The following is a 23986-nucleotide window of genomic DNA, read 5'->3' as shown; positions in this document are numbered from 1 at the left end:
TGACATGACAACCATGACTACAACAGTAGCCTGCACTAATCGATTATTGGGCAAATTAACCAATAACATTGAATGGGCACGAATGCAATTCAAGCCCACTAAATCAAGGAGCATCTCTATAATTAAAGGCAAAGTAGTAGATAAAACATTCTTCATTAATGGTGAGGCAATACCAACAGTGTCTGAGAAGCCAGTGAAGAGTCTTGGGAGATGGTACGACGGGGATCTAAAGGACACAGTTCGTGTGGGAGAAGTTAGACAACAAGCAGTGGAAGGGTTGAAGAGCATAGACAGCTGCGCTCTACCAGGTAAACTAAAACTCTGGTGCTTTCAGTTTGGTCTACTGCCGAGGTTGCGGTGGCCACTGACTGTGTACGAGGTTTCTTTGACAACAGTCGAGAAGCTGGAAGCTTTAATCAGTTCATACATCAGGAAATGGTTGGGAGTTCCACGCTGCCTCAGCAGAGTGGGACTTTATGGTAAAGGAATACTGCAGCTACCAGTCTCTGCTCTAACCGAGGAGTTTAAGTGCGCCAAGGTCAGACTGGAAATGACTTTAGTAGAGTCACGCGATAAATGCGTAAGGGAGGCAGCACCTGTGTTGAAAACTGGAAGAAAGTGGGCGGCAAAGAAAGCTGTGGAAGATGCAAAGGCTGCCCTTCGAATTGGTGATATCATGGGGCAAGTTCAGCATGGAAGAGGGGGTCTTGGTTTCAGTTCAACTCCTCCTACATGGCACAAGGCGGCCCCAGCTCAAAGGAGGAAGCTGGTAGTCAACGAGGTGCAAAAGCAGGAGGAGAGGATGAGGTGTATAAAGGCCATTTCCCAGGCCAAGCAGGGAGAATGGATGAGATGGGAGAGTGTGGAACAACGCAAGATTGGCTGGAAAGACCTATGGTAAATGGAACAGAGCAGGATCAGTTTCCTCATCAGGTCAACATATGATGTTCTCCCATCACCACAGAACCTAAACCTCTGGGTAGGAGAGGATCCCTCATGTCCTTTGTGTTCATCACCTGCAACATTAAGGCACATTTTGACAGGATGTAAGGTGGCTCTTAGCCAAGGACGGTTTACTTGGCGCCATGACCAGGTGCTGCGATGTTTGGCCTTAGCATTGGAAGACAAGCGTAACATGACCAATAAGTTGTCACCTGTTCCATCAAAACATTACACACAAAAGACAACATTCCTCCGCCCAGGAGAGCAACCACCAAGAAAAGGTGTTAAAACCAATTCTCGCCCAGGACAACTGGAAGCTGCTAGAGACTGGAAAATGCTGGCAGATGTTGGTCAACGGCTTATTTTTCCACCTGAGATTGCCACCACTAACCTTCGACCAGATATTGTCTTGTGGTCTGGATCAGCACGCCTTGTTTACCTGGTAGAGTTAACAGTGCCATGGGAGGATGCTGTAGATGAGGCGTATGAGAGGAAGAAACTGCGGTATGCTCAACTAGCCACTGAAGCGGAACAGCGAGGATGGAGAGTTCGGGTTTACCCAGTGGAAGTGGGTTGTCGAGGATTTGTGGCACACTCTACAACCTGGTTTCTCAGAGACGTCGGATTCAGTGGCCAAGAGTTGCGTCGCACAGTGAAGAACTTATCTGAAGCAGCAGAGAGGAGCAGCAACTGGCTGTGGTTGAGACGGAAAGATTCTGGCTGGGGACAGGTAAGTAAGCTGGGCTGAGTTGAGTGGGGGACGGAGGGGGGTGATGCTGGGACGCCAGAATCACCGTCGAGCCCTCTTGAGGTGTCGTGGGCTAGTCGACGAAACACTGAGGATGGAAGGTGCCCACTTGAAAACCCCAGAGATGTACCCTACTTAGCTCAATCCAGACGGTTGTCATGCTGATGCGCTGGGGAGGCCGCACTTTGGTTGATCCCCGGAGCCAGCATCGCAGCCGTTGTGTGTGCTGATGCGCCAGGGAGGCAAAATAAGCTGATCCCTGGAGCCAGCATTACACTTCAGCCATTAACACCAGACAGAAGGATATCTACATCATCATATGGAAGGAAACGTAAATGGATGGAGACACATATGGATCACATTAGTTTACTGTAAAGCTACGTCTTAGTTGGTGCTTATCTTGGCGAGAGCCGAGTTCAAATCAGCATGAAGTTTTAACATCTACTCTCGTGTAATGGAAATCAAGGTACCTTGCTGCATTACTGGGATAAATACCATTTTCTTTGTATTAACATTATAAGGAAGATACTCAATATTTGTGCTTTTTTTACTATGAACATCAAGTTAAACCTTTTTTATACATTAGGTTATATTTACAAATGGTGTAATTGTATAGTACACCAACAAGACACTGAAGACACGGAACATATTTGTACACGAGCGCTGAGCGGAATCTTGCGCTTGTTGACAGCAGGGAGGAGGACAGCGTCCTCTCCATGAAGAGAACTACTACATGAAACCCTTCCACTGCAAGAAGGTACTCGTGAAGGCATTGCCAAGCCGAGGTCGTTTGAAGAGGCAGGAGTCGCCGTGAGGATTCTGGGACTCCGGGGGCCCAGAAGTAGGTTCATCCCAAACGGTGTATAGAGAGGGTTTTCGTACCATCGTAGGTTCCTGGAGAGGAACGTCTCTTTTAGTGAGACTAGCGCTCGTCCTGTGTGGCAAACTTTTATTTTTAGCTTGTTTGGTTTGTTTTCTTTATTAAATCTGACACTAGGGCTACCATTGCTGGTACCCTAGTGGCAGCACCTGTGTTATTAAATTTGCATGTCTGTGCATCAACACCCACTGCTCTGTGTCTGCTCTGCTAAAACGTGTAGTTGCAACATATAGAATACATAGGTAATAGGGGATGTTCAGAAATCTACCCATTATTTTGAATGATTCTTTGTTCAGACCATGTTCTTAATTGTTTAATTGAACCAAGTAAACCTCTATCCAGACCCCAAAGCAGGCAATTAATTAACAACAATTAAAACTAAATATCTTGACCCTGTCTTTAAACAACAAAACAAAACCTATTCTGAATGCTGTTTTTAAATACAGTGTGTAAATGTAGCAAGCAAGCAAACATCATGCTATTTGGACCTGATCAAAGTGAAGTTGGTGTATTACATCACAGAGCACTTTATTAAATCTGCTTGCATTGATTCAAAGTTACATATTCATTGGGGAATACTTCTGTGTCTTCAAATTAAAAACAAGTACCAGTAAGTATTTAGCCTGAGAAACGTAAGCATGATAACAGGAAAGAAATAAAATATTTATAGACAGGATAAGAGAACCACTACTTCCTGTTTCACTATAGGGTTTGCAGTATGCCATACCCAAATAAGGAACACTGATTTCAATTTATAAGCAATCTCACACTCACTAAATGGGTGAAAACTGAAGAAAATGTAATAAGGTAACAAAATGGTTAGCTCTGAAAGTACAGTACCTATCAGGAAGAACAAGTGAAAGGCAGAGTATGGTAAACCTTGACACACTGCTGGAACCACCAATACATGGTACAAACTACTGGTAAGTGCTCTGGTCTCACAGCCTAGGCATGAACCCTGCAGATAACATGTATGTTATGTCAGATCTATACATCTTGACAATAAGCAAGAATTATGATGTTCTCATAATCAATACCTCTGATTGTGCGACAGACCTTCACCAATTCCACAAGCAGAGCATACTTAAGAATTACAGATCTCTGCCTGCCGTTTTATAAGTGTATTGTCATTTTGTGAACTACATCATAATAATTATAATCTGAATGCAGAGATACTTTACACAGATAATACAAAAAAATGTAAATCCTAAATGTCAGGCACTGTATTGCAAAATACTCACAATGCTTTTTGTATTCTATACCTTTTACTACAGCGATGAGAGTGAAAAGCAGTCAGAAGATTTCTAAACACTTACTTATTTACTTTAATACGTCGTTAGCATTATTTTTGTCTGATGGGGGGAAAACAGTTTACAATTCTGTTAACCGCTTCACATAAGTGTGTTATTTTGTGGATCGACCGAAAGTATTTGCTGAAATACAACAAGGTTAAAGTTTAATAAACTTTATTGACAGCATGCAAAATACAGAATAAGGAAATATTTACCTATATTCTGGCAAGAGACAGGCTGCAGTCCTTATTTCATTCTTCCTGCTCCAACAAAGAGCTCTAAATAAACCGGTTTCATACAATAGCATTTGATTTTTACACCTGTCATAACTGCTTCTTTCTTTCCCCCAATAGTCCACATTGTTGTGGTTACATCATTCTGTTTGCTTCACATCTTTATCACTTAAGCTGGCAAAACAATTCTGGTTTACACCAGCATTAGACGTTGTGGCCTTGAGGCGCTGCAACTATTTACAGGGACTCCCTAAAACTCAGTACATTCTCTAATTAACATTGTATTCAGTTCATAACCCTACATTATACAATCAATAAGCTCAAGCAACTTTCCTCATAGAGATTATATATAATGCTGATTAATTAAAAGTACAAAACAGCTACATTAGTTTAAATCTAAAATGCGGTGTTATCAACTCATAAACGAGTAAGAAACAACTCCAGACTACTCACAAGCCCTGGTATCAAATGACTGAGTTGTGTTAAAATATCATGCTATTGTTATTTGGAGCAAACAGCTTTGAGAATCTAGCCCTATGACTTCTAAGGAACACCAAAATGGTTTTATGGTGGTCTCTAGTCTAAGCAAAAACAAAACAAACATGCACTGTAGCTATATAAGCAAGTTACAGACCTCTGCGATAGGTAAGTCATGGTGCCCTGTTAAGTATTGTATCTAGTCATTTTAAACCATCTACTGTACAGAAATGTATGTATTAGAACAACAAGTGAATCTGCTGGGGATCAATAGATAGTAGCCACTTCCTCTGACTAATACTGTATGTGTAGGAAATTTACCTTAAATGACCAATGCTACAATTCCTGGAATTCTTTGAGCAAACAGAAAACAGGAAGAGGTAGATGAAAATTTAAGTGAAAAATATTTAAAAGCATTTAAATAAATTAACTCTTGACTAGCCCAGATAATATGGTATAAACGTATAAGACATTGAAGTGATCAAAGGGGTTATACACTAGCTAATGAAATCATTCCATACATTTGAACAGTCATGTATCTCCATTCACTATGTAAGTCTCACATGTGTAGTTTGGAAAGAAACGCATAACATGTATTTTCATCTTAATGATTTCTAGCAAGTAGTAGGTAGTCTTGTTCTTCATAGGTCATTGCACATGTACAATTAACATGTCCCTATCCCTTCTGTTATTAGACAGCTACTTTCTCTAATGACTAACAGGTTGTGCAACAAGTGACATTAAAAAAAAAAGAGAGCTGCCTTAACATGGTTACCTCGGCAACAAATATTGTGACATAACCAGATTGGGCATGCAAATAAAACGTTAAGCGTACATCCTGCAAACATTTTAATCACTGGAGAATAAAACTGTGCAAAGGTAGCTGTTAGGAATCCATTAGCACATTTAACCAATTCCATTGCTAACACTGTCTGAAAAACAATTCAATACCCTCCAAAATAAAATGTATCCCTCCAAACTTCTGCAATCATATATTTGTTAACATAATGAGGAGTATATTTTTTTTAAATAGCAGTATTGCTTAACTTACCCACTGGAAGAAGGCACAGCAGCACTGAAAATAGTCGTACAAAAATGTAACGGGTTCGTGATAGCATTCCGACTCATTCCTGTTTAAGAATGCATAATTCTGTGCATCACAAATACCAAAGCAGCAGGATGATCTTTGTTGTGACATTTTGTGTTCCCAAATGTTACAGTTTATTGGTAAACATCTTTAAGAACAGAATTAGCTCCTAACAGAGCATGTGCTTCAACACCCACAAGAATTATCATCTTATGAATTTTACTAGACACTCTTAACTGTTGAACTGGAGTTGGAGAAAGAGGAAGCCACAAAAGGATGTGGCCAAGGCCTACTGGGCCAAGCCTACAGCTTTACTAGCAGATCACCTAATACAACATAGTACAAATCACACTTTTTTTTTTTTTTTTTTAAGAATTCTAATTTTAAAAAAGAACAAAAGAAACAGTAGTACTATAACCTATAAGACATACTTTATGTATATATATATATATATATATATATATATATATTTTTTTTTTTTTACAAACACCCTGATGGAAATGAAACGTTCACTTCAGCTGACATAGAAAAAATGCATACAAAGGATGAGTCATCTAGAATATTGGTTGAAGAATAATCTGAAGAAACACTAATTTCACAGAGAGTATGTGGAGTTGACACATTATGAAAACTGAGGAAGACTTACAGTGCCGTGAAAAAGTATTTGCCCCGTCTGATTTTCTGCATTTTTGCATATTTTTGACACTGAATGTTATCAGATCTTCAACCAAAACCTAATATTTATTTATTATTTATTTCTTAGCAAACACCCTTATCCAGGGCGACTTACAATTGTTACAAGATATCACATTATACATTATTTCACATTATACAGATATCACATTATTTTTACATACAATTACCCATTTAAACAGTTGGGTTTTTACTGGAGCAATCTAGGTAAAGTACCTTGCTCAAGGGTACAACAGCAGTGTCCTCCACTGGGGATTGAACCCACAACCCTCCGGTCAAGAATCCAGAGCCCTAACCACTACTCCACACTGCTGCCCGTAATATTAATATTAGATAAAAGGGACCCTGAGTGAACAAATAACACACAAATTTGATACATATTTCATTTATTTGTTAAAGAAAGTTATGCAACACCCAATGCCCCCGTGTGAAAAAGTAATCGTCCCCTTAGACTCAATAACTGGTTACACCACCTTTAGCAGCAATAACTGCAACCAAACGCTTCCTGTAGTTATTGATTAGTCTCTCACAGCACCGTGGAGGAATTTTGGCCCGCTACTCCATGCAGAACTGCTTCAACTCAGTGACATTTGTGGGCTTTCGAGCATGAACTGCTCGTTTCAGGTCCTGCCACAACATCTCAATGGGGTTTAGGTCTGGACTTTGGCTAGGCCATTCCAAAACTTTAAATTTCTTGTTCTTCAACCATTCTGATGTAGACTTGCTTGTGTGTTTCGGATCATTGTCTTGCTGCATGACCCAGCTGCACTTCAGCTTCAGCTCACGGACGGATGGCCTGACATTCTCCTGTAGAATTCTCTGATACAGAGCAGAATTCATGGTTCCTTCAATGAAGGCAAGGCGTCCAGGTCCTGATGCAGCAAAGCATCCCCAAACCATGACACTACCACCTCCATGCTTGACCGTTGGTATGAGGCTCTTACTGTGGAATGCAGTATTTGGTTTTCGCCAGACATAACAGGGCCCATGTCGGCCAAAAAGTTCCACTTTTGACTCATCTGTCCATAGAACATTGTTCCAGAACTCTTGAGGATCATCCAGGTGCTTTTTGGCAAACTTGAGACGAGCATTCATGTTCTTCTTAGTGAGCAAAGGTTTCCACCTTGCTACTCTGCCATGAATCCCATTTTTGCCCAGTGTCTTTCTGATGGTGGAGTCATGAACACTGACCTTAGCCGATGCGAGAGAGGCCTGCAGATCCCTGGATGTTGTTCTAGGGTTCTTTCTGACTTCCTGGCGATTTTACGCCTTGCTCTTGGAGAGATTTTGGCAGGACGGTCACTCCTGGGAAGATTCACTACTGTCCCAAACTTTCTCCATTTGGACAATATGGCTCTGACTGTGGTTCGGTGGATCCCCAGAGCCTTAGAAATGGCTTTGTAACCCTTTCCAGACTGATAGGCATCAACAAGTTTTTTCCGGAGGTCTTCAGGAATTTCTTTTGTTTGTGGCATGATGTGCCACTAGAATCTGTGTGCTGACAACTTCACTCTGATGGTAAGGGCCAAAGTTAGTCAGATTTATATTGGGCAGGGCTGGCCCAAATCAGGCCTGGTTGTTAACCAAAGTACTCAAATAGCTGACCCTAATTATCCCTTTAATTAACTAGGGGGGGGGCAATAACTTTTTCACACCTGAAGATTGCATGTTTGATTACCTTGCACACCAAACAAATGAAAGAAGCGCCAAACTTTGGTGTCATTTTTTCTCTCAGACTCCCTCTATATACTACTACAACCCACAAAAAAATCTGACCAAATACAATGTGAAAAATGTGTGCAAAAATGCAGAAAATCAGACAGAGGGCAAATACTTTGTCACGGCACTGTATGTGTTACTATTTTGATTCCCTGGACACTCATAAGTATATTTCCTGTTATATTCATTGATTACAAGATACTTTCTTCGACAAGGGAATACGTCTTACACTCTGCATGAATACATGTGTATGTGTTTGACTTCTCCCGAGGACGGTGTTTATTTCAGGTATTTTGTGGGAATGTACTAGTTGTCTGTGTAAGTGTGTCTTTTTAGAAGGTTAGCGGTTATGTTTATGTGCCACTCGGCATTAAATTTTGCACAATGGGGTTAAAGCCCAGCTGGTGACTTATTACCTCTGCTGCCTGCTTCTTGTCTGAATCGCTCAAAACTAAAAGTCTGTATGTTGCAGCAGCAGAGAGCTGCATCTTTAACAAAACAAACAAGGTGTCAGGGACAGGACCTGCGCCTCCCCTGCAACAATATGCTTACACTTTACATGATTACATCTCTTAAAACGAAATAGATTTCACTACACCGATTTCTTTGTTTTGCAAAGCATTTTTTTTTTTACCATATCCCCCTAAAATTCTCCAAAAACGTACAGTCTTATATGTGGTTGTAATATAGGAGTTCAAAAAGTATTTTGTGGCAATTCTTTGTGGATCCTGTTTTAAGTCATTTAACCCTATTTATAAAACACCCCCAGGGTATTTGAACTGCTCAAAACTGCACCAAAATTGAACAATTCAGCTTTTTTCAAAATCAAAATCCATTCAACATCACTATTCATAGAATATGCTAGCACAGATTTGACATGCCAGTAGAATGTAATGAACACACCAGTAAATTACATCTGTGTATTTGATCATGGCTGTGGGACACTGCAGCTTTAATATTCTACTTGCTTCCAATGAGATTTTTGCATAGTACTACAGTACATACTGTAGCGGGTCAAACCTGACTTGTTTGCTGATGAGTATTGCCAATTTTATGCACAACATGTTTTCATTAACAAAGATTATACAGAATGCCTAACTTCACTGGCCTAACTGTCATTAAAGGATTTTTAAAGGATTGTAAAGATTTACATACTTTTAAAATAGCAAGCTCTCTTGAATAAAAGGCAATAAATACTACATCTGTATTAAAATCCATCACTTGTTTGCTATCAGCACATATGTGACTCTATTATATTACAGAAATATTTGATACAGATTTTTCTGAGGAATCATGTCCAAGATCAGAAGCTTGTTTTTTTGGCACTCAGAAAGATTGCAAACACCATACATTAGTAAGAGAAATGTGAATGACTTGAATTTGAAGCTACTTGCTTTTTAAATAAAGTGTTGGAAACGCATAGTTAAGTAATGAAGCACAGTATAAACGTCTATACCATTTATAGACTTCAATCAAGTCCCTCTTCCCCTTCTTTTTCTAGCCTGAAGATATTATTTTCACCTTTCCTCATAGTCCTGGGATCAGCCTAGTTGCCCTTCTCTGTATTTTTTTTTGTTGTGAGGTGACCAGACCTCTAGGTGGGGTCTACCTAGGGCACTGTATAATTTGCGATATGGACTAACATTTTATTTGCCTTTTTAATTTCCTCACCATGTTGGCGAGATACTTTAAATGATAACTGCTCTATAACCCAACCCAGTGACCCTTTTCTTAGTCCCCGGTTTCAACCCCTTTAATGTATACTTGTAGCCTGGATTTTCACAACCAATACACAATATTTTACATTTCTTAACATTAACATTAAACTAAGTTTGCCCAGTCACAGAGAAGATCCAGATCCCTTTGTATTATCTGCGCTGTGGTGAGTCCAATACTCCCCCAACTTTCGTAATCATCTGCAAATTTAACAATCTTGCAGTGTGTATTTTTGTCCAAGTCCTATAACAATGAAAGTGAACGAGGAGCGGAAACCAGACCCTTCCAGCGGCCCATGTGCTTGTTGGATTAAGGATAGCGTACAGAACTTCTACTGTAGCTGCTGTAGGCCGTCACATGCACTGCTTAGTATTAGAATCACCCTCTGTCACTGTCCTCTAGTGTCTGAAGACTCTGTGGAATAAAATCTATCACACCTGTATAACACCTTGAAACAGGTTTTTCAAGATGACCAGGAGTTTCCCTCATGTAATGGCAACCTCATGCTAACATTTGAACAAATTTGTATTGCCCCTGTTGCTTACTTTGTGTGAATTTTTTTTTTTTTTTAATATAAACACACACATATACAGTACATACAGTTGTAGTCAAGAGTTTACATACCCCAATGGAAATTTATAATTTCTAGAATTTTCTCAAAAACAAATTATAGGAAAAATCTTTTGTAGCAAAATAGCTAGTTGAGGAACCTTTAGCAATAATAACCTCTTTTAAACGATTAGGATATTTGTCAATGAGCTTTTGGCATGATTCTTTAGTGGTTTTTGACCATTCTTCAAAACGCAAAATTGTTCCAGTTCATTCAAATTCTGAGAACTTCTCTTGGGCACAGCCTTCTTCAACTCATACCAAAGATTCTCAATCGGATTTAGATCGGGACTTTGACTAGGCCATTCCAGAACCTTGATTTTCTTCTTTAACCATTCTGAAGTAGATTTTGATGTGTGCTTTGGATCATTGTTGTGTTGGAACGTCCAGTTGCGCTTTAAACCAAGTTTTGTAGCGGAGGGTTTCAGATGATTGGCCAATATCTTTTAGTATGCTATGGAATCCATTTTACCATGTATTGGAACTAAATTTCCTGTGCCATTAGAGTAAAAACAGCCCCATAGATGGATATTACCACCTTGACAGTAGGTATGGTGTTCTTTTCTTTGTACGCCTCACCAGACTTTCTCCAAACGTAACGACTATCAGCGTGACCAAAATAACCTGAATAATTCTGGTTGCTCTTCTTTGCACTCTTTCTAGAGTAGCAATATCCTTTTTGTAACGAGGTGACCAGAACTGAACACAATATTCTAGGTGAGGTCTTACTAATGCATTGTAGAGTTTTAACATTACTTCCCTTGATTTAAATTCAACACTTCTCACAATATATCCGAGCATCTTGTTAGCCTTTTTTATAGCTTCCCCACATTGTCTAGATGAAGACATTTCTGAGTCAACATAAACTCCTAGGTCTTTTTCATAGATCCCTTCTTCAATTTTAGCATTTCCCACATTTTTTTTGCCTGCATGCAATACTTTACACTTTTCTCTATTAAATGTCATTTGCCATGTGTCTGCCCAGTTCTGAATGCTGTCTAGATCATTTTGAATGACCTTTGCTGCTGCAACAGTGTTTGCCACTCCTCCTATTTTTGTGTCGTCTGCAAATTTAACAAGTTTGCTTACTAGGCTATACCAGAATCTAAGTCATTAATGTAGATTAGGAATAGCAGAGGACCTAATACTGATCCCTGTTGTACACCACTGGATACCTCACTCCATTTTGAGGTTTCTCCTCTAATCAGTACTTTCTGTTTTCTACATGTTAACCACTCCCTAATCCATGTGCATGCATTTCCTTGAATCCCTAATGCGTTCAGTTTGAGAATTAATCTTTTATGCGGGACTTTGTCAAAAGCTTTCTGGAAATCTAAATAAACCATGTTGTATGCTTTGCAATTATCCATTGTCGATGTTGCATCCTCAAAAATATCAAGCAGGTTAGTTAGACATGATCTCCCTTTCCTAAAACCAGGCTGACTGTCTCCCAGGATATTGTTACCATACTTACTTTTTGTGGATCGGTATTACGTTTGCAATTTTCCAGTCTGTCTGTACAACCCCTGTGTCAAGAGACTGTTGCATGATCTTGGTTAGAGGTTTGTTTCATCACAAAACTTTTGACCAGAACTTATATCCATCATTAAAATGCGGTTTTGCAAACTTTAAGTGACTCTCCTTGTGACGTTTTCCTAAGAGTGGCTTTTTCCTTGGCCTGCGACTATTGAGACCTTTACCATGCAATACTCGACCTATGGTTGAAATGGAAACCCCAGTCCCATTTGCAGCCAATTCACTTTGAATATCTTTGGCAGTCAATCTCGGATTGTTATTAAACTTTCACACAATTCTTCTACGTGTTCTTGGTGAAAGAGCCTTCTTTCTTCCAGACCGAGGGAGCATTGTGACAGTACCATGAGTAGTTGAAATTGGGATACTCAGATGCTTGGAAATGTTCTTGTATCCTTCTCCAGCTTTATTACAATAAATAATTTTCTACCTAAGGTCTTCAGACAGCTCTTTACTTTTTCCCCCATATTGACAGCAATCACCTAATGCCTAACCCTTTTATACTCTTTAAAAAATGTTCACCTACAATCCAGCATTTTCTAGACTTTCTAGAATTAGGTTCTGCATTATCATATTGAAATTTCTAGTCTAGCACCTTGTAGACAATGCTATCATAGCACCAAAAGTTATGAATATAACATTTGCAAAAAATATATATAATATGAATATAACATTTTAAAAAAATTATGAAATAAATAATTAGACATCTATTTCTTGTAACTTTTTTCCTCATCCACAAAAGCAAAACTTTTGCTACAAAAGATTTTTCATAAAATTATTTTTCAAGAAATTGTGAGAAATTATAAATTTCCACTGGGGTATGTATGTAACTTTTGATTACATATATATATATATTCGCTCAAAGAGCCAGCTGCCCAACGTTTCGATATGTTGTACATATCTTTCTCAAGGAAGCCTGTGTTTGAATCAAAACATTGGAGGTATTTATAGGAGTTTGACGGCATGACAACTACTTGTTATTGTTTATATTCAAATCCATGATTTATTCGTACATGATGTAATGGTGTTCTATATATTGTGACATCATTTTTACTTCTATCTTTGAATCTGTATTAATTCTAATTAACATTACTTTATATAAACTTATATTTAAATTCTCATGCAATGCTGGCTCTGAGGATCCGTCTTGATTTGGCCTCCACAGCGCATCAGCATGCACAACTTTTGAATGAATTTTGTTTATTTATTTAAATGTTATGTATTTATTGAAGTTAATTAGTTCATTCTTTTCTGTTGAGTCCCGCTGGCATAATTGTGTTCAGTCTATTTATCCATTTACTTTCTTTTATTCTTCTATATGTCACATTGTCTAATTTTATCTGTTCTAATACTACAAACTTTACATCATTTATGTCATGTCCTTGACTGGTGAAGTGCTGTACTATTGGTTCATTCATTTTTTTTTTATTTCTAATTAGTGAAAGGTGGTTCTGAATTCTTTTAGTTGTTCCAGTCTATTCCAACATATTTTATTTCATCACATTTTTCACAGGCTACTCCATAAACAACATTACAGTAAGTATTAGTTTTTAGTGGATATGTGTTGTTCTTATGTTTAATTATATTTTTACTTTTGTCCATGTATTTACACACTTTACATGTACTAGTGCACGTATTCATAGAACCTATTTTGTCCCATTATTCTTTTATGTTTACTGTGAACTAAAATATCACCTAAATTAGCTTCTCTTTTGAATGCTACAACTGGGGCCTTAAGAAATACTGTTTTCAATTTTTCTGAATTATGTAGAATCCGCAAGTGTTTCCAAACTATCTTAGAAATATTGGGCAAAAGTTTAGAGTAAGTTATTATTAATGGGACTCTTTTGACCTTTTATATCTATTTTTATAATCTAGTAGATCATCTCTTTTTAGTTTATCCACTTTTCTTAACTCTGTCTCTAATTCTTTCTTTGTATCCTCTTTTTTTAAGATTTGTTTTTAATACATTTCTTTGTTTTACATAGTCACTTTCTTTTGAGCATATTCTTCATATTCTTATTCCTAGACCCTTTGGGATTGCCTTTTTAGTGTGTATCGGATGTGCAGAGGACATGTGTAAATACTGGTGCATGTCAGTAGGTTTACAGAAGAGGTTAGTCTCAACTGAACCTTCTTCAAATTTTACTATGGTATCTAAAAATTATATTTATTTTCTTGTCCATCGAAGGTCTGTGTATTTCATTTGCCATTTTATGAAACTGGAAAAGAGATTCTTCTCCATGTGTCCAAACCCCAAAAATATAATCTACAAACCGAATGTATTCTAAAGGTTCTCTCTGATTTTCTAAGTAATTGTTCCTCCCATTTCCCCATGTATGTACTGGCAAAATGCATTTCTATATTATATATATATATATATATATATATATATATATATATATATATATATATATATATATAAAAAATTGGTTTAGATATATGCAGAGTACCATAACTACAGTATAATGTTTGCACACATAACCATTGGCAATGGGTCAGTGAAGTAAAAATGACAGGGCATCAGCAGCCACTTTTTTTGTTTGTAAAATTTAAAAAAATGTTCTGTCCAATGCTCTACCTAGTGTAACCTGTGCACCAATCTGTGCTCCAAATCTCTTTTTTAGTAACCTCAATTAACTGAAACAAAAAGGCACTGTTATAATTTAACGTTTTTTTTTTCCAGAAAATGTTACATAGTAAGGTGCTTAATCTTAAACTAAAATATGCATGAATACCAACTGACAATACAGTTGTACTTGCTAATACTTCCTTGTAGGTGGTTTACAGGACATGCAAATGGAAATAATTAATTAAAAAAATAATGTTAAGGTTTACATGGTTATCTATATTTTTTCCCATTTTTAACTGACAAAACCATTTAATTTAAAATAAAGCAGGGCCCCATTTATCCTTCTCTAAAGTCAAAACAACAACATGTCTAATTATGTTCTAAAACTACACATACACATAGCTATTGTTCTCTTTATTTAACACTAAACCAAAGGCAAAGCATCAGTTGCATATTTGCATTTTGGAATTTGCATATGGTTATTAGCATAGGGGCTACATCTCAGATAAATTCTAAATAGACTCAACCTGTCAAGATATTATAAACGTTTCAATTCAAAGCTGGCTTGACTGGATCAGCTAAACATTACTGTATTTATCTATCTTTACATTTTTTGAAGAAAATGTTTAGACTTCTCCTAAGACTGGCACGCATGATGAAACACATTTTAATAGTACCTGTTGTAAATTCCCTTAGTCTAAAACTCTGAAATACATCAAAAAGAAACACGCACATGATTAATCTGAAGGGGGTGGAGTCAGGCAAACCCATGTGCTCAGACTTGCATGGGAGTATAGAAATTTTGTAGCACTGGTGTATTGTGACATTTTCCACTGCAACGGACCATTCTGATTAGTTAGAAAAGGTTGTGATTTTGTATAATATAATATAATCTCAGATTCTGTATGCCGTTGTGAGTGAATACACTGCTCCAAATTATGAATTCAATTGGGCCCTCTGAATATCTCTGAATATCCTTTTAGTGTACACTCCAACATACTTAAATGTCTGTGTTTATAATTTTAAAATGAATCTTTCACTTGTCCAGATATATTATTATTAATTTCTTAGCAGACACCCTTATCCAGGGAAACTTACAATTGTTACAAGATATCACATCATACATTATTTCACAATTACCCATTTATACAGTTGGATTTTTACTGGCGCAATCTAGGTAAAGTACCTTGCTCAAGGGTACAACAGCAGTGCCCCCCACCTGGGATTGAACCCATGACCCTCCGGTCAAGAGTCCAGAGCCCTAACCACTACTCTACACTGCTGCTATAATAAAGAAACAATATTATAGAGGTTCTACTTCCATAGACCATGAGCGATTTGGAATGCTAAATCAGTGGCCCTCTAAAATTATTCAAGAGACACAATCTACAAAAAAAAAAAAAAAATGAAAAAATGAAAAATAAGTCACAGAAGTCTGGATTTTTACGGTGGTTAAATTCACTACTGCATGCCATTAGACTAGTTGCAGGTTTTGCCACAGGGGTTGAATTAAAAGTGATTTAAAAGCGAATTAAACATTGAAGGAACAGCAGTTGAATTAATTTATAAATGTCAATTAAACAAATGTCACAGATACAGAACAGGTGATCTTAGTAACGTCCAGTTGCAGACTGGACTGTACATTGACGAGGGAAAATGGTAGTAGCCACAGTTTGATACTATAAGTGGCAGGATTGAGTTTTACGGACAGGTGCAGATGGAAACTTGGCACACTACATTGTCATCCTCCGATAAATGTATTTTTGAAACTGAAAAACAATCATTTAACATTCAATGGATCAATACTGTAGGTTTGAAAACTTGCAACATTATAACAGGTTAGTCCCATTTTTATGTGTAGAATAATAACTACAGTTCTTGGGCAGATTTATCTTTTGAGAAATAGGTCTAGTTTGTACAAGATCACTTTTGCACAGGCTCCATAGCTACATTATTTACTTGTGTGCTTCTGTCTAATTTCAGACAGGTCATCTTTCCAACTAAGTTCAGCCCATAAGCAAAGAGTATTTGGCCATGCTGAGTCATATACAATTGTATGACTTGTCACCACTTGGATACCAAATGAAAACAATATGTTACCTGTTGCAATCTTTTCTGTTGCCTACATAGTGAGTTGCAAATGAATCTACTGCAATATGAATATTACACTCCTGGAAAATGTACAAGCAACAACCTTTACTGCACTCCACCATCATTGTCTCGTGTTATTTAGAAAATCCTCTCAGAACTGGTCTGTCAGACAGTGGGTTCATTATATTGGGGTGCGTGATACAATTGGAGGCAAAATAGGGAAGAATGACCCACTTACAGTTACAGTACCCACCACTTAGACTATATTGACACCGACAGATATATATAAATCGGTAGAAGTTAACACTGTGTGGCAATATATCATCCACAGATGAAGTTTACTAAACTGTTATTGACACCATAAATAACCCCTCGTAAATACGTTGCAATGAAACTGACAAAATTATTTTAAGAATCCATGACATGCTGTCTCATGTGACCTTTATGTTGTAAATAATTTGTTTCACATAACATTTTACCTTCGTAAAAAAAGTCCACTTGAAAGTTGGAACTTCATCAAAATTGTTTTTATCACGGTGAATCATGTCGCTTGGTACCGTAACAAATGAACACACACAGGTAAATTCACACGTGAAACTAATTTATATGCTAGTATAGACTATAATTGGTTATGATAACGCTTTAAAAGTAAACACTATCTTAAATAATCTTACCTTAACTGTTTGTGTTGAGGGCGGAATCTTTTTTTTTTTCCTCCACTTCAGCGAAAATTACTGGTACTTTAATGTATATTGAGTGGTTGTGGCACTTCACAATACATCGATTGCATTATCTTTGTTTTTATTAATTAAATACATAGTTTCTCAAATCAATACTAACTCCAAGACCATCTGGCAGGTGCAAATCATGCTGCCGCCAATAAATCAAAGAATGTTGTCCTACATTGTCCATTCCTGACAAAACGTAGTTTGATTTGGTTATAGTGCTCCTATAAAGCAGTAAGAGTTTTGTTAACGTACTCTTTCTACTGTTGTTCTGGTTATACTGCAGTTTTGGAAATGATCACCTTATATCTGCGGCGAAACGAATCAAAGGACACTAACCACCAGGGTCCTAGTGCTCACTCTGTTCCATGGATGTTGGGAATTCAGGTATTCAAGTTACCGCGGTACTCAAACTAGATTTAAACTACCATGTAATGTTTAGCACATACAATTCTATATTGGTATTGTACATTTTGCGATTCCAATTGTGTGTTGCCTTTTTTTTATTGTATATGATATGTGTTTATTTAAATGTATTTAAACATATTCATGTCACTGTTAATATTGTAAAGACCCTGGGTCTGCTGTAACCGTCTTCCGGAAGGTTCTGTGACCCAGGATCAACAGTTTATGGCAGCAGGTAATGTTTAGCACATACAATTCTATATTGATATTATACATTGAGATTTACATTGTGTGTTTACTTATTTATTGTATATGATATGTGTTTATTTAGAAAACATATCAATGGCAGCAGGTGTTCAGGGACAGACAGGAGAATCACCAGCAATCAGGGGCTTGGCTTGCTGCGCGAGTGGTACCCAGCTGCAACATTGGCTTAGTTCACATGTGTGTTTAATCTTACTCAAGATATTTGCGTCTCATGAAATACACATATACTTGGTACCTTTGTGCATTTCCATGTGAAGCCTTTCATTTTCCTGGGAACCCCCAGCCCAGCCCAGCCCAGTCAGCCAGCCAGCCAGCCATGCTTAATGCACAGTTTGATTCTTGTGCAGTTTAGGAGGAAACTTCTATGTGCAGAGAAGGTTGTGTGAGACTCTCCAGAGGAAATCCACTTGACATCGTGTTTGACATAAATGGTTAATAAACCTCTGAGTTGCTGATGGATCGTGCCTGCTTTTTTAATGCTTTGTTTTAGTGTTGTTGCTCACACTATTTTTCACACCTCATCCGTGGGCAGGGGGGGGGGGGGGGGCGGGGGCGTATATCTTAATTAATAATAAACTGTGCCAAATTCCAGTGGTGGTTGAACAGGTGTTTGGGCTATTGCAAGGGAGGTGGCGGATTTGGATACTACACAAGCTTACTTAAGTGAACCACAATTATTACTGCCTGCTGTAACTGCCAGGACTGTAAGGTGGTGTTCAGGCATCAGTGCCTGGTGACGGTGAGCAAAGTGGAGGAACAGCTACCTCAAGAATTGCACAACAGCGATATCGAGAGGGTCCTGCTATTAGAGATGCACTGCTATCTTTATTTTTGTTAGCTTATTTTGTATCTCTTTATACCAAATATAGCATCCTCATTTGTGCTATACTAGATCCATGCATGATTAGCATTATGCAAAGTTTTAAGGAAGAGTGAAAAAAGTGGGGTTATCTGCAACATCAACCTGGTAAGGGAAATAATGCAAACAAAAAATTAACTTCTCTGCTGCCATCTTCAGACCATGGTAACTTACGTGTTCTGTGTGACTTTTATAGTGGCTTTAGGTAAGGCACTTAAACAAGCTAATTAACATTTTCATGAGAAAGTCGTGTTTCCATGAGTAAGTGGGCGTTGATTCTGACGGGTAAATTAGGCTTTACCGTTAAAATACTGCAGATGTTTTTTGGGGCACACTCACTCTCTTCCCAACATGCACGCACATGGCCCCTTCACATGAAAAAATCCACACCTGTAAACTGGCCCAATTTGTTGGCACAAACAAGGGACAATATGTTGCAACCATCAGGGGATCGAGAGCGGGAAGCGGTGCCTGCTTGGGATTGGTGGCTGGTGCACCAGGGGCATGCCCTGGATGCGAGGATAAGTAGTGGGCTGCTGCTGAGACAGAGAGACAAGCTGGAATGGGAGAAAGAGCGTAGAAGAAACAGCCAAGTCAGAAGAGAAGCAGGACTACAGAAAGGAGGAACCAGAGACTGCACTTACTGGCTGTAGCATACAGCTGAAACAATGTATTTTTGGACTTATTTTTTTTGTGTTTGTCACAGTCTGAGTAGCACTACACTGCAAACGCTACAATATACTAACAACTTAATATATACTGCTAGAATACTTTGCACAATAAAGTGTTTTGAACTTCAATAGTATGGTAACTTATGAAATGTCATATATTGATATACAAAAAAATCTAACAATTATAAATGGATTTAAAAGTGCATAAACCAACTAAAGTTTATCAAAATAATAGGTATACTTTAAAACAGATAAAGGGAAAAATGTAATCCATTCAAGCAAGAGTTCAGTCTATTCTCATAGGTTTTATTACTCTTTAATTGGGGGGGGAAAGCACATACCTAAACATGCCAATATAGTATTCAAATGTGGACCTGTCACAACAAAAGGGGGAACAAAATCAATCAGAGAGAAGTAACTCTAAAATGGTATTGATTAAAGGTACTTTGTTTTTTTTAACAAAGGTTATGTATCGGTCATTGTAAAAGTTTCTAAAATATACTGTTGAACAGGATGTATATGCAAAACAGAAATTTTATAAAAGGGGAAGAGAAAATGTGTTGATGCTTTTCATGCTACAGTAGATTGCTTTGGAACAATCAAGTAAAAAAGGTATTATTAATTATACTGTTCCTGTTTTTTTCTAACCTCCAGAACTGGTCATAGACCTATTAATGTACATCATACCTTAATGAAAACCTATAATTTCTATTTGAAGATGAGGCCTATTGTGGTTATTAGTTGTCATGGAAATGAAATGAACACAGGGGATGTTCAGAAAAGTTTGGATAATCAAGATTATACTGTATAGATTTGCCTTGCAGCAGGGGGCAGAACTGTAATGGTACTGAATATCTGGGGTGTCATGCAGACCTATTGACATTTTGATAAGGATATTGGGATGGCCATTTTCATGAGAAGGGTCAATGTCAGTGCATTGACGTGGCTTCCATCTCTTGAGAGCAGGAGACATTGTTTCTTTATTAACCTTATTCTCAGTTTGTTTGACTTCTTCACTTCCTCACTGTGGTCCAGTGGTTAAAGAAATGGGCTTGTAATAAGGAGGTCCCCGATTCAAATCCCACCTCAGCCAATGACTCACTGAGCAAGTCACTTAACCTCCTTGTGCTCTGTCTTTTGGGTGAGACATAATTGTAAGTGACTCTGCAGCTGATGCATAGTTCACACACCCTAGTCTCTGTAAGTCGCCTTGGATAAAGGCGTCTGCTAAATAAACAAATAATAATATTGGGTAATGTCCAACCATGGCCATGGAGTCCCGTATCAGTATATTTAATGTGTTCATATACCATTAATGTTTCTAGTTTCTGGCCAGTTACAAACTGCTCTTCCTTAAAAGCATCATGGACCTCATTAGAGAGCCAATAAGCAATTATTGGTATTTTTTTATTCATTGGTGGTTGATGGGGGTCTGAAATGGACAAAGACCAACAAAAAAATCAAAAAACAGCCAAAAACAAATTGGGGGGGGGTGGAAAAAAAATACATATTAACAAAATTCTAAAACAGGCCATTCCAATCTACAAAAAGGCCTCTGTGTAAAGATGTGTTTTAAGCCTTGATTTAAATGCATTTATTGAGTCAGCCTAACGGATTTCAATTGGAAGATTGTTCCATAATACAGGTGCACAATGACTAAAGGCTCCTACACCACAAGAGCCACGTTTTATCGTTGTAGTCACCAGAAGCCCAGCATCAGCAGATCTTAACTGGCGTCCAGGGACATAAGGTAAAAGCATATCATTAATGTAAATCGGGGCCATTTCCAGAGACAGCCTTAAATGTCAGTTATAAAATTTTAAAAATAACTTCACCGGAAGCCAATGCAAGCGGACACAAACAGGTGTAATGTGTTCAAATCTTTTTTAACCTGTCAGAGTTCGTGCAGCTGTATTCTGAACCTACTGTAAGCGATTGATTAGGTTACAAGGTAGACCGGCCAATAGGGCGTTACAATAGTGAAACAAACGCATGAATTAAAGTTTCTACATCAGATTCTGCAATATACAAATGGTCTTGAGATATATTCCGCAAATGATAATAAGCAGACTTCACTACAGTTGAAATGTGATGCTGAAAACTAAGAGTAGAATCAAATAAGACTCCAAGACTTCACAGCTTGCGAAGGGGCTGCCAAAGGTCATTGGTTGTGGGATTTTATTTAATGCTGTTTTAGAGCCAATTAAAAGAAATTCAGCTTTATTTGCATTTAACTGCAAAAAAATTGACATCCAAGCCACTATTTTGTCAAGGCAAGTTGATATTAAGCATCATTTACTAATACATGGGCAGCAGTGTGGAGTAGTGGTTAGGGCTCCGGACTCTTGACCGGAGGGGCATGTGTTCAATCCCTGGTCGGGGACACTGCTGCTGTACCCTTGAGCAATGTACTTTACCTAGATTGCTCCAGTAAAAACCCAACTGTATAAATGGGTAATTGTATGTAAAAATAATGTGATATCTTGTAACAATTGTAAGTCGCCCTGGATAAGGGCGTCTGCTAAGAAATAATAACAACAAAAATAAAAACAGCAAACAACATTATTCCCCCTCCCCCATAGCTTTCTCAGCCTCATGTTTCTTTTGTTAATCCCACAGCTACAACAAAGCTGACCAGTTCCATTCATAGCCACCTGCTGTAGCAGGCAGAAGCAGAACGATGGACGCTCAGCTCACTGAGTAACAGAATGGCCATAAAGCTTCAACGGGTGAGGAGGCTTGTGGCTGTAGTCAATATAATACAACAAAACTGGTAAGGCAACAAATGCACGGAAGGGTCTACTGGTAATCTTTCACCATGGAATTATTTTTGTGTAAAATTGAACATGATTACAGGGGACAACATTTATATTTTCATCACGGTATATATGTGTTTGGAGGATATGCCCTTTGAAAATGTGGATTTGTTACCATGCTTACCATTGTTTGATGTTTCTAAGCGATTACAACAAATGTGAAATCATTGTCAGTCATGAGCAGCACTCCAGATAAGGATTTGGGTCATTTGAGTAATTTATTCTCCCATTTAGACACTAGGAGTAAAATGCTACATTACCTTAAAGTTAGGAGTACTTATGGTGTATGTATTAACTACAGCCGTACATTTTAGTGTAATGTTACTTCGAACTTCTGTACAAAAACTTGATCTTATTATAAAAACACAAACACTAATTATTCTTACTTGCTTTATTGACCACAAATATGTGAAGCAAATAAACACAGAAACATAACTTTTTTTTCTAATGCTACAGATGGAATATACAGTAGCATACTTGGTTGCTATCATATTAAACTGCTTAAAATACAACAATTTGGTTAGACACTAAAGCATACCTGTCAACATTTGAGTTTTCAAAATAAGGATGCTTTTGTAAACTGAAATCTTAGTGGCCCGAATTGAAGAAGTGAATACATTCGGCGCTGCCTAATCGGGATACTGATAATTTGGATTTCTGCTTAAATGGCATACAACTCTGGGTGACGGTTCTTCCCAATGCTATTTATGTTGTTTAATTGGAATACAGTATTGCATAAACCATGTTCAACTCTTGAAGGAGTTGGAGTCTCCTGTGGTTTCTCAGGTGCAGGTGCCTTGTCTTATGATAAGATGTGATTTCATTATTTTTCATTTAATGTAGTAATTTTAAAAAATGATTAATTTTGGTTTAGGAATAAAAAAAAAATTGACTTGTATTTTAAATGATGTATTTAGCATGGAATCATGTGATGTGAGTTCAATCTTTTTGCTGTGATGTGATTTCATGCTTATGTGAAGTTTGCTTTTTTTTTTTTTTTGGGGCACCCCGTTTGAGCCATTGTTTGTCTTTCACACGTTTCCAGTGCAACCCTCGGTGAGTGGCTGTGTTTGTACTTACTGAAGCCATTTAACTACTCATTCACTATGCACAATGCAAACTTGTATCTTTAGAACTGGTCACAAGTCAGTCGCAGCAGAGTGTTTTGTGTCTACACTTAGAATAAAACAAGCCCTGCACTAAAATGACCCTGAATTAGAGTGGGCGGAACAGGGCTTGATCACATTATACCCTACGGGAAGGACAGTGTGCAAATCGTGAATGCAGCAGTTTTGAAATCGATGTACAATTATGCCAGTAATCATCAATTGCAAAATAAATAAATTTTTTAACACAACTTTTTGTCCACTAGACAGCTGTCTTAAAATATTTAAGTGTGTTTGAGTAGTTTTATGTTAAATTACAGAGCTCTAAAGTCACTACATATCACAAATGTCAATGAAACCTGCTGTATTAATCGTAAAAATATTATATAAATCTCACAAAATATTTTTTGGATCGTACAATTTACCTAGATTACATTCGGCAGTTCAAAGTGGATTTTATTGTATAACACTTTGTTTTTAAGACAAGCAGCCATTGAATTTTCAGACTTAGCTGTGGTGCACTCAGTTTCAGTTGCTGGAGCTGG

General features: G+C 37.7%; 1 protein-coding gene across 10 annotated transcripts in view; it reads right to left on the bottom strand.

The window, feature by feature from the left end:
• Positions 1 to 17669, bottom strand: part of LOC117400177 (palmitoyltransferase ZDHHC11-like) — a 31917-nt gene extending 14248 nt beyond the window's left edge. For 8 of the 10 annotated variants that reach the window (XM_033999659.3, XM_033999661.3, XM_033999662.3 and 5 more), the window contains exon 1: positions 5624 to 5860. In XM_033999659.3, coding sequence (XP_033855550.3) covers positions 5624 to 5770 — 147 coding nt within the window. In that variant the 5' untranslated portion in view covers positions 5771 to 5860. Of the gene's footprint in view, positions 1 to 4077; positions 4188 to 5623; positions 5861 to 17266 lie in introns of those variants that run through there. The other 2 variants (XM_033999667.3, XM_033999669.3) reach the window with 2 other exon arrangements.
• Between the last annotated feature and the right edge of the window lie 6317 nt (positions 17670 to 23986).

This window comes from Acipenser ruthenus, chromosome 4, assembly GCF_902713425.1.
Source record: "Acipenser ruthenus chromosome 4, fAciRut3.2 maternal haplotype, whole genome shotgun sequence".
Taxonomy (NCBI): Eukaryota; Metazoa; Chordata; class Actinopteri; order Acipenseriformes; family Acipenseridae; genus Acipenser; species Acipenser ruthenus.
This window is presented reverse-complemented; position numbering and strand designations above follow the sequence as displayed.